This window comes from Sinocyclocheilus anshuiensis, unplaced genomic scaffold (assembly GCF_001515605.1).
Source record: "Sinocyclocheilus anshuiensis isolate Anshui unplaced genomic scaffold, SAMN03320099.WGS_v1.1 scaffold100, whole genome shotgun sequence".
Taxonomy (NCBI): domain Eukaryota; kingdom Metazoa; phylum Chordata; class Actinopteri; order Cypriniformes; family Cyprinidae; genus Sinocyclocheilus; species Sinocyclocheilus anshuiensis.
In genome coordinates this window covers 352644-365842 of record NW_015555725.1, presented here as the reverse complement: position 1 = coordinate 365842, position 13199 = coordinate 352644, and the positions used below count along the sequence as shown (strand labels likewise).

General features: G+C 38.5%; 1 protein-coding gene across 1 annotated transcript in view; it reads left to right on the top strand.

The window, feature by feature from the left end:
* LOC107672621 (transmembrane protein 132C-like) overlaps positions 1 to 11663 on the top strand; it is a 301164-nt gene extending 289501 nt beyond the window's left edge. Inside the window, exons 6-9 of the mRNA XM_016465893.1 lie at positions 2866 to 3071; positions 4455 to 4728; positions 5775 to 5966; positions 8695 to 11663. Coding sequence (XP_016321379.1) covers positions 2866 to 3071; positions 4455 to 4728; positions 5775 to 5966; positions 8695 to 9891 — 1869 coding nt within the window. The 3' untranslated portion in view covers positions 9892 to 11663. The remainder of the gene's footprint in view (positions 1 to 2865; positions 3072 to 4454; positions 4729 to 5774; positions 5967 to 8694) is intronic.
* The last annotated feature ends 1536 nt before the right edge of the window (positions 11664 to 13199 follow it).

Below are 13199 nucleotides of genomic sequence, written 5' to 3'. Positions count from 1 at the left end.
ATATGTGTGTGTGTGTGTGTGTGTGTGTGTTTGTGTGTTTATAATATGCATATAAAGGATTTTGATTTTTGCTATACTGTTTTTGGGTGTAGGAGTTCATTTGGTGCTAGAAGTCATCCATGTGAATGTTATCCTCATTCAAAAGAGGTTTCTCTCTAAATTCTCTCCAAGTATCAGGACCTAAAGGTCCAAATGGAGCCAAACACAATTTATTTTATAGAGTTATTAGAAAACCTCCAATTGTTTTTGGGTTGTTCGCCCTTTCTTGTTGAGATATAATTTTCTCTTTACAGTGTTCCTCTCCGCAAAGAAACACTGGCCTTCATCTTTCTCTCTCGTTGCCCAGTCTCCTCTCCCCCTCTCTTTAAAATAGAGATAGAGATTAAATAGATTTTTCAGTGTCATCAAATCCATGGCTCAGCTCTTTGGCTTTGACGAAGGGAAGTGTTTATAGAGGTCCGTTCCGAAGTCACGAAATAATACAGCATCAGCTGCAGGATGGGAGGGAAAACTGAGAATCCAAGTATAAGAATGAACAAGAGACCAGTGTCAAGGAATACCTGTGCAATGTTAATAATATATATTTACTAAAATTACTAGTAAATATACTAAAATTAAAGCTTAAAGTCTGAAAATCTCCTATTGACTTAAAATGTTGAGCATACAAAATCTAACCACCAATGCTAAATCCACTGCAATATTTGCTTTCTGGTTTGTTATTGGTTTTCTTTCTTGCATTTATTTGAATATTCAATTCTAGCTGTCCATCTACTGAATCAGCTATAGTTTGCCTTTTACTGTAAAGATGGTGTCACAATATACAGTGTTGATTCAACCTGACAGAAAACACTATTTAATAATGTTAATGTTTATAATGGCCATTCACCACTATTATTTTTCTGCCTCATGAGTACTATTTTCAGTGCATTTCTGTGTTTTTTCAATACAATGCAAATCTAGTTGAATATGCTGCTTATTTGGATAAACTTTGGTGGTTTATGCAATGATCAACCTCAGAGGAGAAGTGTGATGCTGTGTGCCAGCTTCCAAAATGTTTTTATCATGTCATGTTTTTGATGTTCTGATATGGCCACATGCCACTTTAGCTGCCATTTTCCTGTGCCATTAGCCTTGTGGTCCTCAGACCTGACATTTCTGCGGCAGAGAATGACGGGGTGGCAGCTCTTAGAACAACACTGGAGATGATCAGAAAGATAGGTGGACTGAAAAAGGTGCAAATTGTAAGAACAGAGATAGAAGCAAAGATAGAGAAATTGAGCGTAGCATCTTTGCACAGAATTCTGGATAATTGCTCTTTCGAGAGTGACACACATACACAAAAACTTGAGCGATTCTGGAGGGTGCCTTTATCAACTATCGTTGTGTGGCGGTATGTTATACATCCTCTCAGGGCTTGTGTGTGTGTGTGTAAGAGAGAGTGCATTTGCTTTGATGGAATGACATTTTATCTCATATTTGTACTCTAATTGCCTGTGTTGAATGAATCACGGATCATTTTAGTTGGACTTACTTTTAAAAGGTTCTTTGTTTAACTGTCTGTTTAGAATGGAAATTCAATCCATCTTTTTCTCTCTCTCTTGCTCTCCACCTCCCAGATCAAATATTCCCCAGACCTCTTGAAATTTTTTCCCAAAATAATTTGCCTCTGTTAATTTGGTTAAGTGTAAAAGTGTACATTCAAGTACCACACATATGGTGATTAATTAGGATTAGAAATAAGTTTTCAGTTGTCTGGTTGATACCAATACTAATGAAATTTCACAATTCTCAATACCAGTACCACTAAAATGAATATTCTATAGAGCACAACAGTCTTCCATTCCATTCATTTTTTTTTCCATAAAGAATTGATTTTTAACATTTAAACTTTTCAAAACAGACTTGCAATATGATAAATGGTTTTGTTTAAGCCACATTTTTACATAATCTTGTGTAATTGTCAATTTGTAATAGTTGATTATGTCATTCACAATGCTTCATGGAACAAGTGGTTCATTCCTTTATCAGTACAGACTCTTGTATCCTTGACTTTATATCAGATTTTCAAGTACACACGGAATTGTTACATGGTTCTACAGAAGACTGATATTGTTACATCTTTTTTTCCTTATATATTTTAAAAGTGGTTCTATATTGTACTTGGAACTGGTATTGTTACATGTCTGGTCTGCTCTGAAGATCGGTCTTCACGGCTCTTATTTTTTCTCCAGCTCTCTTTCTCTCTTGCTTTCATTGTTAGGTGATTAATATTACCATGAAGTACACAAACCACAAAAGCTTGAGCAGTTTGAGCCCTGCATGGTCTGTGGACACACACATGCGTTCACCTCAAAATTTCAGTCAGCCCCCATCGTGACCCTGAGCTGTAATAGTGAGATGTGACTGCTTCACGCTGCTTGAGCTCTTGTGTGTGTGTGTGTGTGTGTGTGTGTGTGTGTGTGTGTGTGTGATTTACCGTTAGGAAAATGATGGTGCTCTGTTCACTATGACAACGTTACACAGACACAGCCCATCAAAGTGTCATAAACGTCCAGCAGATACAGACCACCATTAATCACAACAGCGAGTAAAGAGGGCAAAATGTAGAGAAAAGATGGGGGAAGAATGAAGTCCAGATAATAAAAAAAGAAGAAGAGGAAAAAGACAGGGAGACTAACAAGGGACACACTCACTTCTGTTTTCCCATTTTCACATGAAAAAAGTGCTCTCTCTTCAGATAAGTGTAATTGTGGCTAGAGCAGGGGAAAAAATCATAGCAAATGCCACAGCTATTACAAAACCTACAAAAACAATCACAATTGTTCGATCCACCTCTACTTCAGCTTTCTGTTTCTCGCACTGCAGGTGTCTCTTGGTTGTGATGAGGTGTTGGTGAACGGGAAAGAGAAGAATGGGCATATCTCTCTTCAAGTGAACTTTACCTACCTCTATTTGACCAGCCAATTAGAGCTCACCGTCTGGGTGCCACGGTTACCGCTCCAGATTGACGTGTCTGATGCTGAACTCAGCCAAGTCAAAGGATGGAGGGTCCCCATCATCACCAACAAGAGGTGTGTGTCTGAGACAGCGAAAAGCATGTGTGTGTGTGTGTGTGAGCTGACATGAGGAGAAGGGCACACTGTTTTTTTTAGCCACAGAGATCTAGAACCATCCCTCTCATTTTCATGGTATACGCTGTGCGTCTATGTGTGTATGTCTGTTTTTCTTTCACAGCCCAATTCTGCTTGTTGGCCTGCAGTCTGTCTGCTGGGCCCATTTTTCAATTTGGCCAATTTCTGTCTCTCTGCCTGTAACAACAAAACTACTGTTTCCACCAGGAACCACACACACACACACTCTTTAAATTTGAAGTAATCACAGTTTCGGAGAAAGAAAGGTGGGGGGGGGGGGGGGTTGGTTAAAGAGAAATAACAAGGAGAAAAAACAAACCAAACAGAAAAAAGCAGACAAAAAAAAAAATTAATAATAATAATAAAAGGCAAGGGAAAATAAAACAAAAAGCAGAGAACAAAAGAAAAGAAAAGAAAATTGGATAATTGCTGGAGATCAGACTCTTTTCCTCGGCTCTAATCGGTCAGATAGCCAGCTGCATTGAAATATACAAGCTTAGCTTTGCCAAAAATGTTTATAATTGCTTTCTTCTTGGCCCTCAGTATAACATTTGAAGAAATGAGCTAAAATGTGCTTTCTATCATTTGCCCCACTCTCATTTTGTTCCAAACCTGAATGACTTTCTCCTCTGTAGATGTTCACCGTGCTCTTTTCCACACAGTGAAAGAATGCTCTAAAGAAGATTTAATAAAAATAGCATGTTTTATTATGCAAGGGTGAAAATGAGATGTGAGAACAACAGCAGATTTTCAATAAATAATGATTTAAATTCCCTCACACAAAGCTGGCGTATAGCGTACAAGCCATTTGGACTACTATTCTGGTACTTTTATGTTGTTTTTCTCCACATTTTGGTGGAGCTCGACAACCCCTGTCCCAGTTCACTTTTATGGAAAAGTCCTGCATGGCCCATCTTTTTCTGAGTTTCATATTAGAAAGCAGGCCATACAGGTTTGGAACAACATGAGGGTGAGTAAATGATGACAGAAATATTTTTGATTGAACTATCCCTTTAAGGAAACTGTATTGTTATTTTGACTTTGTATTTCATTATTCTTAGAAACTCATTACTAGTATCTCATTATTTCAACTCCAACTCCAAACAACTCCAAATCAACCCATTTGTGTTGTATTATTAAATATTATGATTATGCATAATGGCATTTCAGTAGCTTTTTATAGTCTTTCTGCCCTTGCACTGCAGGGTCTTATTACAAAATAAGCCAAAATAATGTCACTACTTCATCATCATACAACAGCTACTAAACGTAGATTTTCTTGAGATGAAATTTCTTATCTTATCTGTGTTCTGTGTTGCCCAGGCCGACAAGGGACAGCGAGGATGATGAGGAGGATGAGAGGAAGGGCAGAGGATGTGCCCTGCAGTATCAGCACGCTCTGGTGCGTGTTCTCACACACTTTGTAGCCGAGCCAGCTGGCCCTGGTGGGGAGCTTGTGCACATGCTAGGTTCTGATTGGTCAGCCGACATCACAGAGATGGTCCTGGACTTCCTGAAAGTGGAAGATACAAGCTTTGCGCGACTAATTGATGGAAGGGTGCTGGTGGGAAGAGACGCGGGCATCACCAATATACAGGTAAATATCTATCTAGCTATCATCTGTATCTGCTTTTATACATCTTGCAGACACATTTTTTCCAAAGGGTCTTACATTGCTTTCAAGATGTACATTTTATCAGTACAGTACAGTATATGCATTCCCTGGGAGTCAAATCCATTCCTAATTTATTCATAGCCAGTTTCTTTGACTGCATCTGTTTGGTGAGCAGCTCAGTTTTAAATGATGTCAGCACACAAATAAAGATCGGTGGAAAAAAAAAGAAAGAACCTGGGCGATAGTAACACCTCCCTTGTCAAACACACCGGACATATTCACCCCTCATTGCAAAGATGTTATTGTATCTGAGTGATAACAAGCTTGTTTGTCTACAGGTGTTCAAATCTCAGCTGTGTTGAATGCTCATCCCACAGTCAAGTGTTCTGTTGGGAACCCATTGACTGTGTTTATGTTTATGTTTATGTTCATTTCCTCTGCATGTGTGTTTTCATGTCTGTCTGTCTCCATTTGCACTTCATCATGGTTCACATGTTGGTCCAACTTTGTGCTGGTTATATAAGACCTTGCAGGTGGTTTTGAGTTTGTTTTTATTTTGTGTGGAATTCTCTCCAGTCCTTTTTTCATGTTGTTTCTCTCCCTGTCATTTAGGCTTCTGCCACCCCTTTTGATTTCCTGCCATTTTAGTTTTTTTCTTCCTTTCCTCCCCTCAGCTCGGGAATCCTCACGGTGTCACTCAACAGTTTGTGTCCACGGTAACAGAATATGGTGCTCTTCGATGACACGTTGATTCTGGGAGCTCTTCATTCACCTGTCATACTGCCTGTCATAGTAAAGCAATTGCAAAGTGTCAGTTTGTATCTCCTCGCCTTTTATAAGGATGAGAAATATTATATAACGGAAAGGAACAGGAAAAGATTTTCAAATATTTATATAAATTATTTAAAATGCCTTGAGTAAATTTCATGCAAAAACAGATAGATAGATAGATAGATAGATAGATAGATAGATAGCATGACATATGCATTTATCTGAACAATGTGAGAATTGGCTTTTGTATTTCCCAGGTGATATCCCCTCTTTCTGACTCCATTCTGGCTGAGAAGGCCATCACAGTGGTAGATGATAAAGTGACCATCACTGATCTGGGAGTTCAGCTGGTGGGCTCTTTGAGTCTCTCACTGCAGCCCAGTTCCACCAACAACAGAGCCTTCTACATCACAACCACTGCTCAGGACCTGTTGCACACACCCAAACAGGTGAGAGCCATGAGAAATGACCAACAGAATACTTCATTTACTACCATAAACTACTATGTATTATGGAAAAAAATCATCGAGGTTATAACGTTCTAAAACTAGAAGTTGAGGCTACTGTAGACATTGGGGCTACTGTAAGTTGGCTCCAACTGTTCTGGAATTAGAGGTTTAGGCTATAATGAATTGGCTTGAACATTTAAGAAATAAAAGCTAACACTGCTGTGAATTGACACCATAGTTCTAAAACAGTCCGCCTGTCACCAGAACCATGCGCACATTCAAGTTACAAATTTATAATTAATATAATTAAAAATCTATAATTAAAATTATAAAATTATAATTAGCTTCAATGTTCAAGCACAACAATTTAACTTTATTGAGACTTACTGGAACACTGCAGAACTAGAACATGAGGCTGGGAGTACAAACTAGAATTTCAGCTATTTCCATTTCCATTCACGCTACCTGGTTAAGGTTTTTTTTTTTTTTTTCAGAGTCTGTGGATAAGGAGAGATTGAGAGATATTAGAGACAAAATGTAAAAACTAAAATATTTTAAAAAGTCAGGTAAAGGAACAATCTTTCACATGCTTTCCTGACCATGCAACATTTTAAACCAGGCTTTGTCAAGCACACTTATCAACCGTCCACAGTCGGCCCTGCCAACAGTACAGATACTATTGTGGAAATAATCCAGTATCCAAACAACATTCTGCAAAATGTTCTGGCCTCTGTTTTCTCTATTAACCCATAGCCCTTCTCTAGAGGCACCGTTGTTCATTTTAGCAGGCGTTATTATAACTGAGAATTGAATAGCTCTAATATCCTACTTCCCCCTACAGTGCTGTTTGGAATCATCTGATTAAAGTATCTAAAATAGCGGCTCTGCTAAAAATGCTTTCCCTGGCTTCTTCCAGAGGTTTCCCACGCACAGGGCCCAAGGTTAACTATGAGTAAATGAGAGTGGGTGGGAAAACACTGCAAGAGTCTCATTTGGAGTTGTTGGCAATAACGGATATTAAGAAAAACGCTTTTTGTCTCATTTGAAGAAGCTGCCAAAATCAAGGTGGCCACATATCTGGAGGCTGTTCACTGTTTAAACACTGCATTTTGCGTTTTCACTCTCTTGAGCATTTGTGATTAACTCCACACACTCTACATCCTATATAATTATAATCCATATCCTATAATTACATCTCTCTTTCCAATCATAGTATTTAGTATTTCTTAAATGATATACGACTACATGTTTAGATAAGCTAAAATTAATTTGCACATTTTTCAAGTGCTGCTACAGATATTTTTGTGAGCTTCTTGAAAACTTGACACTTTAGTCTTAAAGAAAGTGACAGTTCACTCAAACATGAAAGTGATGTCATTGTTTACACATTTTGTTTAATGTCATTCCAAATTGTATAACTTACTTCTGTGGAAATTTTAAAAAACATACATGCTTTTCTTTCCAATGCATTGAAAGCATACCAGGTTTGAATGTTCTGCAAGCATGAATGAAGTCCCTTAATACTGTTGACTTATTCTTTCCTATTGTTTATGGTGACTGAAATGAAAGAATTCCTTGTTGTAGCAGTAAAAGTAATGATACTGCCACCTTGAATTTGAGTCTGTACCAAAAAAAAGCAGCATTCTGAACTATTAATGTATTCTTTTTACTGCCATACTTTTATTGTTAAGTTTATTGTTTTCAGCATGTCAACTTAATTGCCTCTTCCTTTGTTTTAGAGTATAAATTACTGAGTTTTTAAGGTAAATCTTAACTTGTAGTGCTCCTGCATTTATCATGGGAAATTTTGAATTTATTAAGAGAAATAACCTTCACAACCTTGCCATTAGACGCCATTGCAGTTCCAGTCACAGGAAGTTTGTGCTTTGATTCACATGTTCAGGGACTTAAAATGTTTTCAGAGCAGAAACTCTCATTCTCACATTGCAGTGCTGTATAGTATATAAGCCTTCACTCTCCAAGGACAATGATGCAGTAGCTATATAAATGAGAATGTTTCAAACTAATTTGGTTTTGTTGTTAAAAGGGATACCAAAAATGAAAATTTGGTTGCCATTTACTCACCCATTTGTTGTTGAACCCATAACACAAAAGGAGAAATATGTGCAGAATTTTACTAGCCATTCTTTCTTGAACAAATCATTTTTTGAGTCATATCTTTTAAATGCTTTGGTTTCAGTTAAAAAAATTGTCTGAATGATTTGTTTGCAAATCAGACTGATTTGGTTCTCAGATTTAGCTCACTGACTGACTGTGCAGAGGTTAACAGGCGGGAACTCAGGCTTTTCTATGTAATTACAATGAATGGATACTGAGGCTTCAAAAAGGATGCACAACTCATCATAAAAGCGGTTTATATGACTCATGCACTACATACACATTTGCTGAAGTCACTGATTATCTTCTCCTCACCTCCTGTAAACCTGTGACTGGATCGTTGAGCCAAGAACCAGATTTTTGAACAAGTCATTCAAAGTGGTTTTGTGAAATGGATCAACCAAATCAATGAAAACATGTAACTCAAAAGAATGATTCATTCAATAAAGAGCGAGCAGTACAATTCTCCATCAGTTTCTCCTTTTTTGTTCAACAAAAAGTCATGAGTTTAAAACAACATTGAAGTGAGTAAATGATGACTTTTCACTAGGGGTGAACTAGTCCTTTAAATAATGCATTTATTCTTAACCATCTCTCTGTTATATTACAGGAAGCCATTATCAGTGCATGGATTCAGTACAGTGATGGCTCTGTGACCCCTCTTGATATCTATGACCCTAAAGATTTTACTCTAACCATCACCTCACTGGATGAGAATGTGGTCTCCACCTATCAGGAACATTCCCAACGCTGGCCTGTTATAGTGGCTGAAGGCGAGGGCCAGGGAGCACTACTGCGCGTGGAGATGATGATCTCAGAAACCTGCCAGAAATCCAAGAGGAGGAGCATTTTGGCAATGGGGATAGGAAATGTACAAGTGAAGTTCGGACAGAACGACCTGGAGCAGAGGAGTGGAACTCATGATGAGAACAGTCTGGACAACAGCACAAATGAACAGAGACATAAAGTTCTAGAGCCGGATAAAACAAGTAGAGGAGATAGCTGGAAATACACAAACACCGCGGTAGAACGTGAGGAGTCAGTCCTAAAGAAAGTCAGCACAACCGCAAAGACTCCACTAACTAGTCGTTCCGGGGGAAACAAACAGGGTGGGGGACAAAACAACAACCCTGTGGACTATACCAGTTTCCCAGTGCAGGTGGACCTACCTGGCGGGGCAGAGAGCGACTTGACTCAGGCTCCAAGAAGTCTGTCAGACCTGGAAATTGGCATGTATGCCCTGCTTGGAGTCTTTTGCCTTGCTATCCTCGTCTTCCTCATCAACTGTGTCAGTTTTGCCTTCCGCTACCGCCACAAACAGCTTCCTGTTCTGGAGCAGGGCAACATGAACCATGCCCATGACTGGGTGTGGCTTGGTAATGAAGCGGACCTGATGGATCGTCATGGCGACCACGGGCCACTGGCACACAACGATGAGTGCACGACTGCGATAGATCGCAATGAGGGGTGTGAGGAGAGCAAGTACCTCCTCAATGGGAGCGCCGTTCAGAAAAGCGGGTCATCACACGGACGTGGCATCCCCCAGGTACACTCCGATCCACGGTCCTGTTTGGGAAATGACCCAAGTGGAAAAGTCGAACGCCTTAACAACTCTCCCTGCGCTGCCAAGCGCAAAAGGGTCAAGTTTACTTCCTTTGCCACTGTACTGCCAGACGAAGGTGGGCCCTACACCAACTCCATCCTTATCGGAAATGAAGACAACATCAAGTGGGTCTGTCAAGATATGGACCTGGGACAGTCGGCTGAGCTCAGAAGCTACATGGAGAGACTGCAAGACAATCTGTAGGAGCTGAGAAGAGAACGAAAGAAAGGGAAAGCGAGAGGGAGGACACACAAAAACTCACCAGAAATGCCTTTGCACTGTTGGGGGAATGCAGGGAGAGAGGGAGGGAGGAATTGTTAAAGAATCGAAAGTGGATGCAAGTAGGGAGTAGGAAGGAATAAAATCTTTTGGGAGTTTTGAGTTAAGTAGGAAATTCACAAAAAGGGGAAACGGGTGAAGAGAGACTGGCACGTTCGTACTGGCTCCGCCGAGCGGTCCAGGTGGCGTAGAGTGAGCAGCTGCCAATTGGCTAGCACAGGGACAGAATGCCAGTTACCAACACCCCGAATAAACAAGCCCAAACAAGACCAGTGAGAGAAAGAAAGAAAGGAAACAAACTTGACAGCTGTACAGAAAATCACAGTCCATGGAAGTCAATAAACAGGAGTTGTTATCACTAATGTATCTTAGTTTTTTGTTTTATTTCGATTCAAATCAAACAAGTCAGAATTATGGACGGAGACAACAGATCTTATTTTTTGAGATAATCCCAGGCTTTTTCCAGATTAGTATGTAACTAGACCAAAACAGGCCCTCAAAGCACCCGGCCTGCCCCAGATCCAGGTGTGTTTGTTTTTTACCACTCATTTTGTACTGTCTGTCCCTCCTGTGTGAATTCCAAGAGAGCTGGGGTGCAAGGACGTGTGGGATTCCCCCTGGCTGGAATCTGTACCAGCTGTATCTGCACACACACACTGTTTAAGGAGTCGAAAAACACCAAAACACAACAGTCCTCCCTCTCTATCTCTCCTCTGGGAGAAAAACAGAAGACATCAATGATGAAAAGCAACATGAGAATAAAAAGACTCCTCGTGCACTGTTCATTTGATCAAGTGAATGTGGAAAAAAAGGACTGAGGATTTCTTTTGAGTCCCTTCTGGAGGTTGTTCATTTGCACAATAAGCATCATACAGAAAGTGCATATAGTGGCCCTCAGCTGATCTGAGACCGGCCAATCTGACTGTCCATACAGCAACTGATCCAGACATACAACCTGACAGTTTGAAGATGCGACGATGAACACGGGACGGACCGTGTAGAAATACAAGCCCACAAAAAGAAGTTGTGTTTGTTATAAAACCATATGATTGCTGTGATAGAAAAATATACAAGAGTAGAGTGGTCTGTTACTCTCCAGTACAGTAAATGTATGAATGTTTCTCTTTTTATTGAGGCGAAATGTACATCGTTTACCCCCTTTTTACATGGCTGGAGCACCTGCACATGGTTTTTACATGTCCTATAGGTTGTAAAGCAACTTTATATTTCTGCCTCACTGACCCCAGCGCTTACCCAGGTCCTTGAATCATTGTTGTTTATATTACTGAAGAGTTGTAGGGAAGGACAGATGTGGACACCTTCTCTTTGAAAGCTCAGGTGAAAATATGCTCACAGATGAACAGTGGTAGAATTTAAATGTAGATTGTAAGAATGCAATATTTATTTGTAAGTGTAATATGAGATAGGATGTAAATAAAATGATTAAAATTTTCTTGTGGACACTGCAAGAAGGCTGTTGCCTACATTTTCAAAATCAACACAGAAGAGTCATGAGGCCATTTTGATTGTTTCATATGCTATGTTCAAGTCTGATTTCCCTCTGGAGGAATAAAAATGAAAGGCTTTAATATGTTAAGACATCATGTCATGGGTTCTGTCAGGACATCAGATTCCCCATTTAGACAGAGTTCAGTCTTTTCCTTTGATATATTATTTCTGTTTGTTTCAAAGGTGTTTTATTTATTTAAAGCTACATTAGAAGTAGTGAAGAGCAGATTTAATTGTAATTGGAAAGTATTTATATAAATGTATAAGGGAAAATGTATTTTTTAACCATTTTCCAATTACATTTTTGCTTTTCTAACATTTTTTTTTTTTTAAAGTACAAATATTCCATGTAGCATCTCAGTTCATTTGAGGTAAAAAAAAAAAAAAATAATAATTTATTACAAAATATTTATAATTAATATTTAATTTCTTTTTAAAAAACTATTAATTTTTTTATTAAATTTTTAACGGCTGTTAATACGTTTTGTCAGCTATTTCGACATCAGTTATATGAAATGCGAGAACAGACTTTTAACTTTAATATGTAACTTTAATATTTTACCTTTTAACTTTTTTATGTGTGTCTATTAATAAAACTATCCATTATTATTATTATTATTATTATTATTATTGTTGTTGTTGTGAATTTATTGTTACATTTAAACCTGCTCTCCCCTAATGAAATTGCTGATTTGTCATAAGCGATGTATGAATCCATTAATTTGACTGAAATGCTTAAAGATACACTGAAACTAATATGGTTAAAGATTTTGACAGTCACTTTAAGGGACAACAGCAGTTTGTGACAAAAACACAACTTCATTCCAGTAGCCACAAGTTAAGGGGGGTGATTTTGAACTCTTTTCTTTTATAAAACATACATACCCCATTTTGTCCGAGGTGGAGTGACAAGATGTCTTGTTTTCCAGGTTTCCTTATGGGATTGGTTTGACTTTTACTGTATGAAGTTTCATTTCGTTTTGGCCTCGAATCTCGGTACAGCAGAACGACTTTTTTTTTTTAAATCTTTTATTAAGTTTCTTGGTTTAAGCACTATCCAGTTTATTGTCAGTTGTAACTGTAAATTATGGAGAAACCATATAGTAGAATGTGAGAGAGAGATGTTGAGCTCATGTGTTTGCTAAGGCCATCGCTGACACCTCTTCAACCAGAATAATATACTGGATTGTAACAATAACGCTCTTCGTTCACCATCCACACGAGGCCTTAGATGCAGTGTCACAATATCTGATGACTCAAGATGGAGAATATGAACTCATCTTTATCCCATAGTCATTCTCTTAGTGATATTCTGTTTTTTTTTTCAGATGATCTATTCCTAAATGCTCATTCTGGGCATTTTCTCATAAACCATGTCGTATCCTGCTATATGATTCCATGTTTTCATATAAACATGTCCATGTATACAAATCTATATTTTCATATAAATACATTTTAGCACCTGAAGACGTCATGATTTTGTACAAATATACAGATCTAAAAGCAGAAAGAATAACGTAACACACCTGCAACGTTCTACGTTCTCATTTTACAGAAGTACCGACATCCGTTAATGTCCCTTTGCTGGTATTTGTTCAGTATTACCCTCATTGTGTACATGCTTTGTCATTAAAGTTCTTGCCTACTGACATGGATTTTTTGTTTCTTTTGTTTCCCTTTAGTTTCAGTGTATCTCCAGATAACCATTAACTTTTCTGTTGTTA